At 44.5% G+C, this 19,483-nt stretch overlaps 1 protein-coding gene across 2 annotated transcripts in view; it reads left to right on the top strand.

Annotated features, from left to right (window-relative positions):
* Positions 1-19,483, top strand: part of Prdm6 (PR/SET domain 6) — a 103,611-nt gene that overhangs the window by 55,779 nt on the left and 28,349 nt on the right. For both annotated transcript variants that reach the window (XM_050149305.1, XM_050149304.1), the window contains exons 4-5: positions 14,234-14,361; positions 17,961-18,085. In XM_050149305.1, coding sequence (XP_050005262.1) covers positions 14,234-14,361; positions 17,961-18,085 — 253 coding nt within the window. The remainder of the gene's footprint in view (positions 1-14,233; positions 14,362-17,960; positions 18,086-19,483) is intronic.

The raw sequence follows: 19,483 nt of genomic DNA, 5'->3' as shown, positions 1-19,483 counted from the left end.
GACCCGCACCTGGGCACGCCCGCGCGCACAGGTGACGGTAATCCAGGAGGAATCTGGGAGCTGTAGTTTCCAAGGAACAACAGTGTGTCCCTACTAGAACACTGGAGTCAAATGTTTATGCTACAGTGAAGGGTTTGGCAGTACTGCATAAGACACATTGTAGGATTCACATAGGGATTTCAGCAGGACTTTGCAATCACGTCATTAAGTTCAGTGTGTTAGCCTTATGACAGTGGTCCTCCGTTTATTTCCTCACTGTTGCGCTGACCCCAACCATAGAATTATTTTCTTTGCCACTTCATAACTGTAATTTTGCTACTGTTGTGAATCATAATGTAAAGACACATCTGTGTTTCTTGATGGTCTTAGGTGACCCCTGTGAAACTGACACTCCACTCCCAAAGAGGTCGAGACCCACAGGTCGCAAACCACTGCCTCATAGTCTTCCGGGCGGAACTGTTTGCTGCATTATTACGTGTAATATGAAAATCTCATCAGTTCACACTGGTATCAGCTGTGGGATGGCTTTAACAAGATAAAAATCCCCTTTCCTGTTTGGTGAGGACCTGGCCTTTGTTCTTTTGCCAAGTGTGGGAGAATGGAGAATCAAATTTCCTCCATGGTTGAGTTTCCAAAATTCATACTTTCTTACGTATAGCACATTTTTGATATTTATTTATTTATTTATTTATTTATTGTTTATTATTTATTTGTTCCAGCCACAAGCTGGAATTCCCCTGGTACCGAGTTCTGTAATATTGTTTACCGGACCCTTTCCACCTCAGCCAGACTAGATTGGGCGAGTGGGTGGGGCCTGGGGTGTGTGACTCTGTGCTCTGTACAGATGAGAATTGCCCTTCACTTGGTAAACGCCACCGTTCATGGCAGTGGTGGATGGCAAGCTCCTGGATGCTACTCCTTGGTGGCTTACAGCTAAATGAGTGAACTCCAGCTTCCGTGAGACTTTCCATCCACTCTGAATGGATGTCACTTAGCCACTTAAAACCATGAACTCAATAATCTATGGATCCGGTTCTGATGGGATCCAAGTTAATTTCATTTGTAAATATTGTTAGTGGAGAGCAAGACAGATTGGCTGTTTGGATTAAAACTCGGCTTAAACCAAATACTGGATTTAATCAAGTTTTAGATGGGTATATCTTCGCAAAGAATTTTGGATTAAAACTCGGCTTAAACCAAATACTGGATTTAATCAAGTTTTAGATGGGTATATCATCGCAAAGAATTTTACATTTGTGATCTTATCTTTAACACTGAGGAAATAGAGAAAAGGGAAGGAGACGAGGAAAAGGAGAGAAGAGAAAGAGAAGGAAAAGAGGAAAAGAGAGGAGAGGAGAAGAGAGAAGAGGAGAGGAGAGGAGAGGAGAGGAGAGGAGAGGAGAGGAGAGGAGAGGAGAGGAGAGGAGAGGAGAGGAGAGGAGAGAAAGAGGGAAGGAAAGGGAAGTTGCTGCATGCAAATACTTCCAAGGAGGCTCTCAGCAGTGTGAGATTACCAGGATTCTCCCTTCCAGCGCTGGCGCTGTGGACCCTGGAGAAGGCTGTGCACTGCGTTGTTATTGTTGTAGTGAGGAGCGGGAAAAGATAGATTTGCAGTAGAGCTTGAGGATGGCACCAAGCCAGTGCCCTGAAAAATGGCAAACACGTCATAGCTAACAGCTGGATGCAGAAATATTTCTCTTTAATTTGGAGGGATAATTTTTTTTTCACAGCGGGGCGCTCTCACAAGAGTACAACATCAAAGAGGGAGGGTCTCCCCACTCAGACATCAGCTGGCTCCAGGATGGAACAAAACGAATGAACTGTCAGGACTTTTCCAGCGCGTGTGCTTCTGCCAAGCGAGCAGTTAAAGGTTCAGTGGCTTCTTCGCATCGCAGACAAAGTCCTGATAAGGGCAGCCTGGTTCCCCCAGGTCCTGCTCTGATCAGCAGACAGGGGATGTCTGAGGAAGACTGCAGACTGATGGGTGGCAGACTACCACTGTCCCCAAAGATAAGTGGGAGTCACTGAATGCTGGAGGCCCTCAGGCGATCCCTGTGCCCTGTCCTAATCCGCAGAATCACCGGCTCCTCTGCTAAGTGACACTTAGCAGCAGCTGACCCAAACTGTGACCAAAATACCCACTTTCATCTCCTCTCCCGGCCACACCTCTGATGAAGGCTTTGCGGTATCACTACCGGTGTTTTACAGTTCATCGACACTTTTCAACTGTTTTTCTGATTACCATATTTCAGTCTTGACTTATATGTTAGTATTATCTGCAAACTCAACATAAACCTGTAATGATTTTCTAATATTTCTGGGACGTGATGAATGTGGATTGACAAAGTACAGTATACAGCTTTCTCGCTGCATTACTGAAAATACAGCCACTGTGTGTATAATCATTACTCATTTACTTTATGGGGGCATTTATTACTTGACCTCTGAGGTCTTGTCTCAAAATCTTGGCATTCCAGACATGCCAGGATATTCCGAAACAAAGCAGGGAGTGTGCTACCCATTAGAAACAACAACAATAAAAAATTGTAGTGGAAGAAATAGGGAGAAACGAACACACGAGAAACACTCACAGATTTACAGATCTGAGCAAAAAATAAAACTGAGCACAAATAATCTGAGCATGGTAGCGAGTATTTAATGCAGAAGCTTGTGTTGTGGACTAGGCATCCTCATCCTTCTGCCATGTTCTTCTTCTCTTTTTCCTAATGCCACTGGCCATGCTGGCGCACTGCCAATGGAAAGAGTGTTTTTATCCAGGCCTGGGGATTTATGTCTTCATCTATTGCATGGTTTCTGGTTGTGTAAATTTTACTAACAGATTAAGTAATTTTCACTAAATTGACATTTGCTCTGAAAATAGGGATTTGTTTGATGAACGGCATTATCAATCATTGTGGACATAGTTATGGCCCTCATTTGGAAACTTTAGATGCTTTTAAAGAAAAAGCCCCGCTATTTTCCCCTGATAGGACAAGTAGGATATGATTTAAACAAAAACAAAAACAAAAAAACAATAACACAGTGGTCTTCTATCAACCATAGGCTGTTAAGAGTCATGCACCTTAGCACAAGATTGTTTCTTAGCGTTTTTGTTTTGTTTTTCGTTGTTGTTGTTTTCAAGACAGGGTTTCTGCGTCTCTCTGGCTATCCTGGAACTCCTTCCATAGATCAGGCTGGCCTTGAACTCGCTTGCTTCTGCCTCCCCAGTGCCTGGATTAAAGGCATGCGCTACCGCTGCCTGGCTATTTTATAATTTTTAAACAATGTTACTTGTGTGTGGACATGAGTACACTTGCATGTGTGTGCACATTCACAGTTGTGTGCGTGCAGGTGTGGGTATGCCACAGAGCATGAGAGGGCCAGAGGACAACTTCCAAGATTTACCATCTGTAAGACTGAAGAATATCCCTGTCCCCCCCCCATAGGTGAGACGTGAGCATCAAATTAGCGTGATAGAATGTGTAGAGACTAAAATGCCATAAGATTTTCTTTAAGTATTTATTTATTTATTACATATACAATATTCTTTCTACGTGTATGCCTGCAGGCCAGAAGAGGGCACCAGACCTCATAACAGATGGTTGTGAGCCACCATGTGGTTGCTGGGAATTGAAATCAGAACCTTTGGAAGAGCAGGCAATGCTCTTAACCGCTGAGCCATCTCTCCAGCCCAGCCATAAGATTTTTGACTTGGTGACTGGCTACATTCCTTGTCCTCCGTGTGGGGGTGAAGGTGCCTTCCCTCATTTGGGAGGAGTGGGCCGACTTTCCTTATCTGGAATGTGTGGGGCCAGACATTGTTGAGATCTCAGACTCTTTTGGATTTGGGCATCTTTACATAGGTTTCTTTGCAGAGCATCGCTAATCCAACATCCCCAATTTAAAGTGCTCTGAAATCGGGAACATTTTGAAGCGTTAACACAATATTAAAAAGTTTCAAACTTTGGAACTGTTTTGGGTTTTCAGTTTTCAGGTTATGGGTGCTCAATTTGGATAACTTTGTAACCAACCTCTCTCTTCTTAGGCTTTGATCCAGCTTGATTGGAGGGAGGGCTCAGTAGTGAAGACTGCTTGATACACAAATATGAGGACCACAGTTTGAACTCTAGCACCCGTGATACAAGCTGAGACTGGACTGGACTCAGCGGTTCTGTGGTTACGGGGAACCCAAGAATTGATGGGTAGAGACCAGACTCACTTGGGCTTTCTGACTTCCTGTCTAGTCCAAACAGTATAAGCTGCAGCTTCAGAGAGAGAGACCTTTCTCAAAGAATAAGGCTGAGAGTAGCGGAGGAGGATGCCCAGTAACTTCCTTTGGCCTGGTCTACAGACTCCCCCACACTTGTGTGCATATACCTCCTCCCCCTAACGTAAATGAGAGGGGCTGGGAAGGGAAAGAGCATGGACAAACACACAGGAGATTAGGAGGCACACTTGAGGAGTTCTTGGTGTCTTCCTTGGTGTGGAGAACCGAGGCTCCGAGAAGGAGTTTGCACATGTCCCTGCTCACAGGTAGATTTGATCCTACAGACTGCTGCTCAAATAGGGTGAGTTCATGGAGATCTAAAACACGGCTCTGGGCTTTGGGATCAATATGTCAGTGATCAGTTATCCCGCCTTGTAGCTGATATACAGAAGAGAGATATTGGACTCCCAAAGCCACCACTAATTAAACCACTTGCAATCAATACCTCTTAGTTTCTAGTATGTCCCAGGAATGTTCTTAAAGATGTGGTGTCTGTGAATGGCAAGGGATCCTGTCAAGCTTAAGATAATTAAATTTAGGAATACAAACTACAGGCCTGAAGACAAATTTGTATACTGTTTTCTAGCCAGTAGTTACACTAGTGCAACATTTTTCCTTTGTCATGTGTACTTTTATTTTTTACGTTAAAAAATTATATGTGTGGCTGTTGTGTCTACAAGTGTATATGTGCACCATGTGCATGCAGTGCCCTCAGAGACCAGAAGAGGGCATCAGAGTCTCTGGGCCTAGAGTCTAAGATAGTTGTGGCTACCCCGAGGGTACTGGGAATGGAACCTGTGTCCTGCAAAATCAGCCAGTACTCTTAACTGCAGAGCCAACTCTCCAGTCTCCTATACTTTTACTTTTAAATAGTTTCACCTGAAAGATAAAATATAAACAACTGTCTGACTTGTATATCCCCATTTGATATCGTAAGTCATTTCCTCGTTCTTTGTAATGTGTGGAAATATGTATAGTTAAGTTCTTAAAACCATGAAATACATTTCTGCCTTCAGTGAGTGTATGATCTGGTCATCTTGGGAGTAATGCGTTGTAAGATACTGTCTTAATTTTGTTTTAACCCATGCCCACACACGTGCTAGATGAGCATTCTACCATTGAGCTAGACATCAGCCTGCTACCCATATATTATGACTGCCACTCACTAGCAGGTCACCAAATTGTCACTAGGTAGACATCCCCCATCAATTATAATGTTGACCTAAGGATAACTAATGTCCTCAGAGCAGTCCCTGGGTGTGAGCCTTTACACGTACTTGCTCATTTGATTTTCATTTCGGTCCTTAGCGTAGGGACCTTATCAGCGCCCTTCCTCCACCCCCATGTGAGTTACAGTCATGGCTCCATCACAAGTGGCGATGTGGACAATGTCACATCGTCACTCATAACAGAGTCAAGACTGTTACTCACGCTTATTACAACAGACACCCCTAGGCATAGCACCATGGTCACCCCTAACTAGACAGGCTCATAAAATGTATTTTTTCCCTTCTAATACATAAGAGCTCCTCTGCCAACTACATATTGAAAGTAAAATCTACTTTTCAGTAAAGGTATTCTGATGGCCAACTTCACAGTCAAAATAATCAAGTCTGTTGTTCTCTTGACACATGGTTGAATCTCAGAACACACATTTTTATCTGTCTTGGCAGATAAAACGTTAACTTTTTAACTTAAAACCGTAATTTTTGAACTTTTCAAAAAAAGATGGAGAGGTGTAAAAACACGGTATGAGAATGGACAGAGAAAATCTTAGGGACACCCCCTCCCTCCTTACACACACACACACACACACACACACACACACACACACACACACAAGCATTTTGTTCTCTGAATTCTCCATCAGCTGTGTAGAGATTGAAAACAAAAGCGGCGTGGGCTCACAGGTGTCTCTGGCACCCCCTGACTTCTGTCTTCAGTTTCCTCATCACAGGAAAGTCACCTGCAGTTCAGAGAACTTGAGGAGGTCTTCTCCAAGGAGATGACCATTGGCTTCCAAGCTGGGGTTGATGGTGCTTTTTCGGTTCGGTTTCTTTGCATTAAGGAATAATTTCTTCTGAGCCCTTGAATAAGATCCAAGAGCTTCCCGAAGCTGTACGTCTGGTGGACGTCCTTCTGTGTATGAGCCTGTGTTGGATGCTTGAATATACAATATGTTCCCTCTCCTCAGCTGCTTAGGGAAAGCTGAAAGAGACCCCAGCTCAATACAATAACCAAATGCCAGTGTCCAAGGCCTCGGAGATACAAAACGAGAATTTCTCTCCACTCTGTGAAAGTCATGGTTAATCCTGCTGGCCAACCCCAGGGACTACCTAACACAGGTATTGAGGGGAATGAATTCACACCTAGGCTTCTCTAATTCAAAGATACTGGGACTCTTCAGGACACTCACAGAACTATAAGGAAGAGGTGGGGAGGTGGAGAACTGTCAGGTGGCCTGCCACTGCCCAGTCCTCTCACAGTAGGGGCTTAAGTCTAGCTTTGGGAGACCTTTTCTTTTGTCTAAGCTGACAGGTTGGGACACATGGGTGCCGAGTTTCCTGTGCTCTAGATAGAGTATTCGAAGTGTCCTTTTGAAAGTTCTAGCAGAACTGCTTCATCTTCCTGGAGGCCTTATGTGCCACAGGAAAGGGTCTCCCTGTAGGTTTTCACATAGTGCTCACCCTACCCCCAGTCGATACAGGAGTCCTGCAGATGCTCCAGGAGTGGTGTTGCTTCTGCTAAGCAGCCCTTCCTCAGCCAGGGCAATGCTCCTGGTTTTAACACTTCTCTAAACTAGCTCCCCCCCCTCTCCCTCCCTCTCTCTCTCCCTCCTTCCTTTCTTAAAGACAGGGTCTCACTGTGTAGCTCAGACTGACCTTGTCAAGCACCTCTCAAGTGCTCTGAGGGCAGGCTTGCACGCTCAGCTGTGCTCTCTGCTTGGGACTTCATTGATTCTTCACTTAAAAAGATACTTAAAACCTGTGCTGATCAAGCCGGTGTGTGTGTGTGTGTGTGTGCGTGTGTGTGTCTGTGTGTGGGTCTATGTATGTGTTTGTGTATATGTGTGTGTGCTTGTGTGTCTGTATGTATGTGTGTGTGCAGATGTGTGTCGCTGTGTATGTGTGTGTGTCTCTGTCTGTGTGTGTATATCTGTGTATGTGTGCATATATGTGTGCATGTGTGTCTGTATGTGTGCATATGTGTGTGTGTCTGTGTGTGTGCATGTGTGTGTATGTGTCTGTGTAGGCATCTTCTCCCTCTGGAAAGGTGAAGGCTTCTGAACAGTACTGTAGTGATGTATGTTTGCAGTGCGTTTAGACTCTTACTTCACGTTTCTGTCAGAGTGATAGCTCTGGTTTCCCTGTAGTTGCAGTTGCCAGTAAGCACTAAAGGAGGCTAAATAGGTAGGAAAATTACTGGGAGCATTTGTGAAGTAAGTGTGCCACGAGCCAGTAAGAGGGGCTGGGAACTGGAAAAATTGGAGGGGGACACTTTTCCTCAGGAAGATTGGCGGCCTGCTTTGCAATTTCCCAAGAGAATTTGAAAATCAACTTAGGCCACATTTAAAAAAATATTAAACACAACTGGGTGGTGGTGGCACCCACCTTTAATTCCAGCACTCGGAAGGCAGAGGGAGATGGATCTCTGTGAGTTCGAGGCCAGCTTAATTTACAAGAGCTAGTTCCAGGACAGGCTCCAAAGCTACAGAGAAACCCTGTCCCCCCCCCCCAAAAAAAACTCAAACAAACAAAAAACAAAAACAAAACAACAACAACAAAAAATTTAAACACTTGGCAAGCAAAACAAAGTTGTGAATGGCTCATTTGCACTTCTTGCTTTACCCTTGTCCATTCAGATTTCTATCATTCTGAAGGTGGTGCCTTCCCTTTAATGATAAAATGGAGCAGTTGCTGCCTCGCCTGCCCCTGTGCTCATCATTGTAGTTAATACAAGCTGGCAGCCTTCGCAAGTGGCTAAGCTGTACTGGAGCCACTTTTACCAGCTATCCTTAGAGTCCAACACTGGCGTACATCTTACTCCTCTTTTCATCTGGAGTTTTGTTCTAGGTAAACATAAGCATGGAAGAGAATGTCACTTCAGATGCCAGCAAGGTGGCTCAATGCCTTTCTTGTGGAGGTTTTCAGTCAGTGCCCCAACATGGTTTGAAGTGAGAGAATCGAGGTGATTCTTTATTTTAGCCCCATGCATGGTATTACAGCTGGTATCGTGGAATCGAAAACTTAAAATCCCCTTGAAAAGTACAAGTTAGCTCTCCCATTACTTATCTTGCTACTTCTATTGATACAAGATAGAAGAGATACACAGGCCAGAAGCAATAGTTTTAAAATAGCGGCAGCAATCACAAAGGAAATCAGAGACGATAATTTAGAGATACATATTACAAGCATCTTCCAGACGGGTGCAATAGTATAGATACATATTACAAGCATCTTCCTGGCGGGTGCAATAGTACAGATACATATTACAAGCATCTTCCAGGCAGGTGCACTGATGAACTCCTAACCTCCAGCAACAGGCAGCCTCTTTGTCTTAACACTGCACACACACAAACTGAAAACACAAAGAGATAAAGGCACGGTTTCTATGTTCTATTTATATTGTTCTTTCTTTGATCAGAAAGCAAAATACAAGCTAGGGTTCGGGCCGAGTAGGAGAATCATTTTGTTTAGCTAAGGGGAGTCCTTGGGTTTAATCTCTAGTGTAAAAACAGAAAAGAAAAAAGGGGAAGAAAGAGGAGTCACTGCACAGATATCTACTTATACCAAAACACTGACCAGGATCAACACTTTGCCAAACTTGTACCAGAAATGAAGCCTTTAAAATGTTATGCCATTGTTTCCTCCTATTATCTTTGCTTCTGAAGGCCCCTCTCTAAGGGTGCCAGGGATCCTTCTCATGGAGGGCTTCAGAGTTTGGCTGGTATATTTACATATGATTCCTATACATTACAACATGTCCTGCCAGAACATACACTAGAGTGTTGTTTTGTGTATTTACATATGCTTTCTATACATTGCTTCTTCGTTTTTTCCCCCTGTTTTTTCAAGACAGGGTTTCTCTGTAGCTGTGGAGCCTATCCTGGAACTAGCTCTTGTAGACCAGGCTGACCTCGAACTCACAGAGATCCACCTGCCTCTGCCTCCTGAGGGCTGGGATTAAAGACATGGGCCGCCACCCATCTGCTTTCTATACATTGCAATGAATACTGCCATAACATACACTAGAGTATTATTTTATATATCTACATTTGCTTTCTATATAATGCAATGGGCACTGCCATACATACACTGCTTAGAGTGTTATTTTGTATATCTTAAAAACTGGTAGCGTAATAGTTTGCAGTTTCTCACTCAACATTGTGTTTTTAATATTTGTCTCCTAATGCAGAGATAAGTTATTAATTTTAAATGTACTAAACAAATGGTTTTTGGATGGATCTTCCAATGACAACAGCTTCCATTATTTTTAATTCTTTATTTAAATTTATTTATTTTTATTTTATGTGCATTGGCGTTTTGCAATGGGTGTCGGGTCTCCTGAAATTGTAATTACAGACAGTTGTGTTGGGTCTCCTGGAACTGGAATTACAGACAGTTGTGAGCTGCCATGTGAGTGTTGGGAATTGAACCCGGGTCCTGTGGAAGAGTAGTCGGTGCTCTTAGCCGCTGTGCCATCTCTCCAGCCCCCTCTAAGTCTTTGTTATTCCAAATGGTTCATCAGTGAATACCTTTGAAACCCTCTCCCCGATTCAGAATTGCACTGGAGTAATTTCCTGGATGTAAAATTGCTAAGCCATAGGAAATAAACATTCTCAAACTTATTGAGGTTTTGTCAAGGTGTCCTCCAATGTGACTGTTCCATAGTACACATCCCTCTGGCAAGAGGGGAACTGGCTTTTGCCTAAGAAATACTAAATGATCCATTCTACAGTTCAGAGTCTCCCTTACAGAATTTACCCCTCTCACTCCGCACTCCCTGACCAGGTGTCCTATCTGTTTCTTCTCATGTAGTTTTCCTATCTTGAGAGGGTTTTTTTTTTTTTTTGCTTCACATTAGAAAAGAATAGAGAAAATATTAAAACGTTCATTTTCATTCAGAATAAACGGCACCCTTTCTGGCAAAATTGCTGTGTTAGGTGTTTTTACAGAATGAATCTTTCTCTTAATCCAAAGTTAATGCCCTTGCCTTTATGCTCACCATTCGAATGAATAAACAACTTGACCTTTCCAACATTTTCACAGGTCCTAGGGGAGTTGTCTAAACACTTGGAGAATTTAAAAAAAAATTTTTTTTTCTGCTTATTTAAAAATCTTTCGAAAGATAGATAATAAGAACCAGTAATTTTAGGTCTTGGCATAGTTCATCTTCCAAATTCCTTGGGTTTGGGGCAGGGGAGGCTATCAGGTATCCATCTTAAAATATCATGTTAAAATCCCACAAACGTGGGTGTCAGTTCAACCTCCGAGAACAACATCCTGTACTTGGAGCTGGAGCTGCTACTCTGGGCTCCTGCAGTTGCTAAGTCTCACTTGGAGTTCCTTTTAACTTCTTTCTGCCTAGAAGAGAACAGCTGCTGTCTGGGAGATAAGCTACATACAGATTTTGTCTCTTAACCAAGCTCTTAAATGTTACCAAAGCTACCTGACCATAGCAAGCAACCGAGTGCCCACTTGTAACTGCATCTCTTAGGGATGTCCTTAGTTTCTGTTTAGCTTCCAACATTTGCACAGCCCTCTCCCAAGTTATGCCCTTTGTACTAAAGAAAGAACATAGGCATCAAAATTTTCTGGCTCATTTTGGCTCTTGTAAGAAAGGTTGCCTTTAAATGTTGACTCTTAACAGCACAGACCACAAAGAGCTCAGAGCTGTCTTGAGGCAAGGGCGAAAGCCCTGAGTTCTGGGCTCCCAGGAACCCCCAGGAGACAATGCTGCTCCTATCAGTGTGGCAAGGCACCCTTGAAGAACTCCACATGTATTTGATGACCTGGAATGTATAACATTTGTGAAGTTGTTTTTTTTTTCTCCCAGAGGTGTTGTGCCCACAGGCCTACTTAGATCTATTTTTTAAGCATTACAATGGCTACAGTATAGATAACACTTTAGAGCTCCTGTAAGGAAGAAGGCTCAAGGGGCTCTTGCTGCATTTGCATTTCCTGTGTGAAAGGGTTATCATTTGAGGTAGGGTGCTAACAGTGGGGAGGGAGGCCATTAGGAAGGAGATTTGCATGGGTCTGGTGGTAGCTGTGCTTGGAAGCCTGAGAGCAGAGTCAAGGCCAGATGAGTTGTGTTCACCCCTAGGGCACAGTCAGGAGACTGAAGGTGTCCGGCATCATCGCAGCTTTGTGTGAAATACTGTAATCAGTATTGGCCAAAGCCCAGAAAGTCAGCCTCCTCCCGCAGACTGCTTTAGAATACTTCCTGATACACGGTGATCTACATTTTTCTTCCAGTCAAGTAGGAGGCAAAACTGTGGTTTCTTTGTGGGCGTATCTATTTACGGAGATTGATGCTGACACACATTTGTAGCAGGAAACCCGTTTCCACTCATTTCAGGTTAGACTTGGGAGCACGTGGTGTTCAGCTGAGCTCACACACAGGCTGGGCTGGGCTCTTTTACCTATGGGGTTAGCGTCACTTGGCGCTGAGGATCCAGGCTGGGAGCAGTAAAGAGGACCGTTGTGCACACTTTTTAGGATGTTCTGTAGTACTTATCACCAGCAGCTAGCTCTGCAAGATATCTTTGTAGGGAAAGGGAAATAGGATTCCATCAAGAAATTTTACTCCACTAATCATCAATAGTGGCGAGGATAGTTTTGTTCAATCTCTCTGGCTGGTGACAGCAGGCTCAAGGGTGAGATTTTTTTGAATGTTGCTTGACTGACTGTCTTAACAACGATGACAAAAAGACACGACACAACAACAAATCAATTAAGTGTAATGTAACCTAAACAATTCGTGGAACATCATCTAAAGGCAACCTCAACATGTCTGCCTTTAGCTTGCTGCTCAGCAGACGGATCGACCACGTAATGTATTTCCGTTTTCTGCTCTTATCCCCAAGCAAGGAATGGGAAGGAGTATTTCGCTCCAGCTGTAACACAGTCCAGGACCTTCTCCTTCCTTTCGGGCTGAGTTGATTATCAGTTGTGACGGTCCTGGTATGGCTATCCAGTCCGAAATCCACAGATGTTTGTCTTTATTGGATTAATGTTTTCCTTTTATTGGCGGGGGCAGTGGAGAGGTTGGGGGAGGAGACTGCATATCAGAAAAACCAGGGGGAGTATTTAGTTGTGTGGACAGAAAAGAAAACTCGCCCCCCCCCCCCCACAGCCCAGGGCCCTCCAGACTAGAAACACTGATCTGACTTAGCAGGAATGGCCACACAATGAGATTTCCTCTGGAAGATTTATTCTGTATGTTTACTTGGAGAAGAAAAGCAAGAGGGCTCAGAAAGAGAGGTGTGGCTTCTCGGGATGCTCTGGGGGAACCCCTCAGCAGCTCCCAGGAGGCTGTACTGACTATTCAAAATATACTTGGTTCTCCCAATGTCGTTCTAAGGTCTGTACTCCTAAGAAACTATTTGTGTGTATGTGCCTGTGTAGGTATGTGTGTGTGTGTGTGTGTGTGTGTGTGTGTGTGTGTGTGTGTGTGTGCTCACCTGTCTGTGAGGACAGGTGCAGGTGGGAGTCAGAGGTTAACCTGGTCCTCAGGAGCCATCTTCCCTGTTTGGTGGCACAGGGTCTCTTACTGGAATCTGGAACTCATCACTGTGGCAGGCTGATAGTTCACCAAGCTCCAGGGATCCTCCTGTCTCTGCCTCCCCCGTGGGAGGATTTCAAGCTTGTGCTGCCACTACCAGTTTTTCATGTGGGTGCTGGGGATTAAACCCAGGACCTCCCATTTCTGCAGGAAGCACATTGCCAGCTCAACTATCCCCCCAGACCTCCCAAGGAACTCCTGAACTGCCTTGTGCTTCCTGGCTGCCTCCACGTCTGGGGAGAGCTTAGAGAATGGCTGTTTATTGGCTATGTAACTGCCTCATCCCCACCTCCTGCACATCACATCATACAAAGTTCCTGGAACCACAGTGGATTCTGGAGGGGCACTAATATGACTCTGCTTTCAACAGTCACTGGGTGCCTAGCCAAGCTGCTCGAATCAGGATTTGGGGAGAGGGTATCCTGAGCTTATTGACTAGTTTGAAGTGGGTTTTCTTTTCTTTTTCCTATCTTGAGGAATCTGCTAGGTTTGAACCTAAGACAACGATGGTGAAAGTGACTTTGGTTGAGAAATGTAAACTCCCTAGGAGACCGCTGTTTTCTCTTCCCCTTTCTGGGGATGTTTTCAGATGACTCCTTCCTTAAAGGCTTCAGAGACCTCTATCTCCTATGAAGGGACAGTCCCCCCGCCCCCCTCTTTTTTTTTCCATCCCAGAGTCTGTTTCCACCAGTCCTCTACAGTTCTACAGCTTCCCAGCCGCCTTTTGCTGGGGGTCACCCAGCTCGGCGGATGGACAGTGCCTGCCTTCCTCGGATGCTTTGGGATAGATGCATGCCGGAGGGCCTTTTAAGTGCCTGCTCCAATCATGTCAGCGTGGCCTCTCCTTTCAGCTTGCTCTGTTTATCCAGCAGTTCATTATTTAAGACTAGCCTGTCAAAATAGGTTAAATATTCTTTGGGAAATATGGTCACATCCTTGAGATACCACAACTATGTTTAATACAGGGAAGATTGGCTTGATAAGGGAAACGTGATCGACTTGCCTCACCAGAAAACATTTTCCTGTTACCCTCGCCGAGTTTCCACAGCCATCAATAGGCACCAGCAAACCCGAGGACCATAAATCTCCGCGGCTGACACGGAGAGACATCAAGGGAAACAGGGAAAATGATTGCTGATGATTCGTTCTAACTACTTGACCTTCTGACCTCTTCTCCAGATATATGATCAAGATGGGACACTACAGCACTTTATTGATGGTGGGGAGCCTAGTAAGTCGAGCTGGATGAGGTATATCCGATGTGCAAGGCACTGTGGAGAGCAGAATCTAACAGTAGTTCAGTACAGGTAATGTATGTCTTGATTTACCGCTGGAGCCCGTGCGCTTGCACGTGCGAACTCAGGCTTGCTGCGAAGTGGTTGCGAACATCCCGCAGAACCCTATAGAGATCTGGTTGTCCGTGCGGAGTTGCTGAAGTGCCTTAGTTCCAGGAGCAATAACAAGGGTGCTAGCGGATGCCCTCTCTGACTCTGTACGTGGGCTGAAGTTACTCTACGCCTTCGCTTGAATGTCCATAGGGACCCGAATGAGTTTGGCAGCCCCACCAGCTTGGGGTTAATCCCCCAGCAGATGTGAACACACACACACACATAAATGGAACTTGGAAACTCAGTTCCAGCTCTGTTCTTTTCAGTCTCCATCAGTCAGAGAGAGAGAGAGAGAGAGTTAGGCTCATTTGGACCAAGGTATGGAGAACCAAGAACTTAATCTTCCAAAGCCGGCCATGCTCAGACCCAGGACTGAGATGCCACGACCTCTTCTGCTCTCGTAAAAGTTTCCAGAGCATCTGGGCCTGGCCCCTTTGATGATTTCAGCTGGGTTCCAGGTGATGTGGTGGCTTCAAATTAAAGAAGAGAAGCCCCACCCCCACCACTGTTCCCTAAGAGGAATGGGCAGCGCCCCAAGAGTGACAGATCCAGGGAGAGGTAGCTGCACTTTCCAGAGTCCCACAGGGATAGAGCAGGAAGCCCCCCCCCCCTTCTCCATGCACCTGCTGGCCCCACCCCCTGTTCCTAAGGAAGGCCGGAACCAAGATGAGAAGGCAGAAACAGACCGAACAGTAAAACAGCCCCACCACTAAGCCTTCTCCTCTCAGAATCCCTCGAAAACATGTGCCGTATAAATATATGAGCTCAGTTATAAACAGCCGTGTTCCCTTCAGAGTCAGAAGCAACTGTTTAGCTTTATTGGGCACCACAGACACATCAAAGCCGAGAGCCTTGTGTCGGCAACTTGGAGTTCTGCCTGGGGCTATTTATTTTCCTTTTTTTTTAAGTGAAGTTTGTTTTTTTCTCTTCTTCTTCTTCTTCTTCTTCTTCTTCTTCTTCTTCTTCTTCTTCTTCTTCTTCTTCTTCTTCTTCTTCTTCTTCTTCTTCTTCTTCTTCTTCTCTCTCTCTCTCTCTCTCTCTCTCTCTCTCTCTCTCTCTCTTTAAATTTTTCCTTATAGCTTAGAGGCGCACCAATCTGGCTTGCTTGCTCCCTGAAGGTCTCCACTTCTAAAAAGAACCGACTTGGGCAGTGTGTGACTCCTTGCCTGGGTTCCTCATGCAGTTTTATTAAGTAACGGTTTACACGAAAGAGTGCAGGAGGCTGTTTGGTTAACACCGGTGCACACCCAGCAGCACTCTGTGTTTGCTATGGGGAATTTTCTAGACAACCCTGAGCTCCACAATTAGCAAGGGCTGTGCTTGTCCAGTCAGCAAGAGATAGTTTGGCCACTTCTCTAATACAGAAATACCAAGGGAACTGTTGAGGCAAGCTCTAAATTTGGGACAAGAACCCCTCAGGGGAGAGGAGCATGAGTAAGCCATTACCTATCTGTCGATATGAAGTAGATTTTACAACTCTCCTTTCATGAGGGCGCTGAAGCTACGAGCTCGCTCTCAGCCGATCTGTTTTGGATTACCGCAGATCTTTATACAATGAGCTACAAAAACACAATTAAAAAAAAAAAAAACTGGCATCCATCACTAGTGACCACGTCCAAAAGTAAGAAAATAGAAAAGTTGGACCCCAAAGAGCCAGCCTAATTTTTATTGTACATGAATGTCCTCTTCACAAAAAGTCAGCTGGTTTAAATTCATTCTGTTATGATTTGTAATATCTAAATGGAATTTTCTTCAAAGCGCCCTTGATTGATTGACCCTTAGCTGAACGTTTTGTTTTTATTTTGAGGCTGACAATAATGTTTGTTGGCATGTGTTCTGCTTCAACTGCGTTGGGACGCCATGAAGCTATCTTTATGAGTCATCCAACCACAATACTAAATACATGTCAGCAAAGGAAATATTATCTGAAAAGGGAAAAATCCCTTTGATGTGCTTCAGCATGCAGGGATTTCTGCAAGCTTTGGAAGCTCAGGGTGCTTGTCAGGGATGGTGTACGCTTACACATTCCCCCCCCCCCCCTTTCGGCCTACTCTGTGCCCCAGAAGACCACCCATCGCTCGAAAACAGTTCTGCTCTTTCAGCGGCAAAGTGTGTCATTTGGTTTTAGCACATTCATTTGCCGGGCGCTGTGTTTACACGAAGGGAAGGCAAACCCAGAGATGAAATGTTACAAGGGTGAAGTACAAAGTAGACTCAATTTTTCTCAAGTTAGGAGATGTCAGCGATTTATAACACGGTTCCAATTTTGATTTTTTTTTTATGCGGCGGTGGAAAAAATTAATAAAATGTGCAGCTCCTAGAGGTGCCAAGGCAGGAAGGGCAGCGAGGACTGGACGAGCGGCTGGAGTTTTTGTCAGATATTCATAGAATGTTGGGGAAAAACGTTCTGCTTAGCTAGCAGTGCCCTCGTGAGACAGAATGGCAGTAAGTAAGGAAAATAACAAGATAAATGAAATTTTTGCAGCCGTAAGTAAAATATTGAGAATCTGCACTTTTTTTTTATTGATCTTTATGATCCTATTGCCAAGAGCCACTTTGTGGTGACAAAGTATGTTGACAAGTGCATATCTCACCGCCATGAAAAATGTGGAGAGAGATTCCCCTTATGTCTGCAGTGTTCTACAAGGAACAAATTACGCTGCTGCAGCCAATTCCTTACAGAAAGGCGGAATTTAAGGCCCACCAACCCTAAAACACTTTTATCTGGAACTTGAGGCTAATATTTGTAACAATCCTTCATTGAGAAAACTGGTCTGGACACCCTCATTCTTTTCAAAAATCTGTAGATTTTTCTTAACGGCACCAGAGCTGCTGCTATAAAAGATGCTTATTTCTTCGAACCCCCACTCCATCACCCGGGGTGTAATCTTTCAGCCCAAGGAAAGTGCTCCTCTTGTATTTATTGAATTTCCATCCGTCTCACACAAGAGGGCTTTTCTCTTCTCCTACATCAAACTTTAGGGGGTGGGAGGGGGGAGCAGGTGGGAGGGTTTTTTTTTTCTTTTCTGAGTCCTTATATTATTAAAAGTTGCTTTATTTTATTATGAATTTTTGGGGACTCCCAACATTACAGTGACAGACTGACTACCTGTAGTGCTTTCTCTTCAAATAAGAAATAAATAAAACGTAAATTAATTTTCTAATGTGGTTGGGCAGCTCTCCCTGTCTATGTAGTAGCCACTGGGAAGAATTTTCTAGTTATCGTGAGAGAGAATTTTTATTTTTTTTAAATGAACTTTTCCTTTTCTGCTGTCTCCCGGGCCATATATCTGTCTCCCCAAGACCCTCTGTGAAGGGGCCCTGTGGAAATAAATACATTGTTTATCACACTGAGTTACAGGCTCTCCTCGATGGCTTGGGATCAGAAGGTGGGTGTAGATTTATTATAAACTGTTTAGGTGGAGCTGGGCAGAATGTTTTGGGGGACAATAAAAATGTGGTGGGGACATATGAGCATTACGTCTGACTAAGTTGGGTTTTCTTTTGTTTTTAAATAGGTCGAATATATTCTACCGAGCCTGTATAGATATTCCCAGGGGCACCGAGCTTCTGGTGTGGTACAATGACAGCTATACGTCTTTCTTTGGGATCCCCTTACAATGCATTGCCCAGGATGAAAACTGTAAGAACCTACTTTAGTTCTGAATTCACACTAAAAACGTACCTGTTTCGGAGGGAACTTTTAAAGAATGCTTTTTGAAACTTCTTTTTGAATGTGGTTCACTGTGATGCGTAAAGCAAACATGCACGGGTCATTCCACCGCTGCTTCCTTTCCTGGCCAGCTCTTTGCCTGTTCACGGTTTCAAAGCCTTTGCCAGACTTTTAAAGACTTGCTGACAAAAAAAAAAAAAAAAAAAAAAAAAAAAAAAAAAAAAAAAAAAAAAAAAAGTGAAGTCAGCTGGTCTCTAGTGAGTACCCACTCTGTGTCTGCTTCTAGGTTTGCTGCTTTAAGAGGGGAAGCGTCAGGGTCTCTGCTCTGAAGGGAGGCAGTCTTGTCGGAGTCACATGCTAAACAAAACTAACAAAGCAACATCCCTCAGTGGAGACTATCTCCTCGGCAGCTGTTTGGGTGTGAATGAGGAGAGTCAGTCGTTAGAGGAAAAGGCTGTGGAATTGGTGTCTTTCTAAGTTTTCTCGTTTCAAATTATGTCTAGAACCACAAAATATTTCTCCTATCATTGTTATCCTGCTAACTATGACCTTTAAAACAACAATAGGATATTTAGACTGGTGGGAACTTGCAGCAACTTCTTCTTGATCTTCTTCCAAACTCAAGTATCGATGCTTGGGCAACCGGTCAGGTGATGTCCATATTTGGAACAGGTTTAGGCAGTCCCAGGGTGCACGGGGGGGGGGGGGGGGGGGGGGGGGGGGGGGGGGGGGGGGGGGGGGGGGGGGGGGGGGAGAACACTAGTTTCAGGGGCGCTGTCTTTTCCTGTCGCTAAGCTGACTCATCTGTGAAATGATAATTTGATATGCTGCAAGAGAGAAACAGAGACAACAGATGGATTTGTTGATGGGTGGAGAGCTTCGTCTTGGAAGCAGCGGTCTTTTCCTACTTCTGTCTCAACTCTCTCTCACGCACTCATCCTCCGAATGCCCTCGCTGCTGCTCAGCACACTGCCGACCTTGTTTTTCTTGTCTTTGATTCCGCTGAAAAACAGAAAATCTTTACAGAGCACACTAATACCAACTTCTCTGTTTTTTGCCCTAATTCAAACCAACCTCAAATGAAGAAGTGTATCTTGGCATCCTCCTGACTTGTGGAGTTTCCCCAGAAGTTGTTCTTTCTGCTGTGATATACCCTGCAGTGTTAGAGGGAGTGTCTGTTTCCAGGGGAGCAATCCCCATGTGGGACATGGCTGGCTGGCTGGCTTTAGAGCAGACACAAGCATGGAGCCCACCAGATTCTCCCTTCTCCAGAATAACACCATCACTACCTCCCTCACCACAAGAACTAGAACATCTGGGGTAGAGCCATGGGTGTTCTTTGTGCCGGAACCAGACACAAACTCAGCT

The sequence above is a fragment of the Alexandromys fortis genome, unplaced genomic scaffold, assembly GCF_014885135.2.
Source record: "Alexandromys fortis isolate MF-2015 unplaced genomic scaffold, M_Fortis_MF-2015_v1.1 scaffold_60, whole genome shotgun sequence".
Lineage (NCBI taxonomy): Eukaryota > Metazoa > Chordata > Mammalia > Rodentia > Cricetidae > Alexandromys > Alexandromys fortis.
Note: the sequence above shows the minus strand (reverse complement) of the source record. Positions and strands in the feature narration are given on the sequence as shown.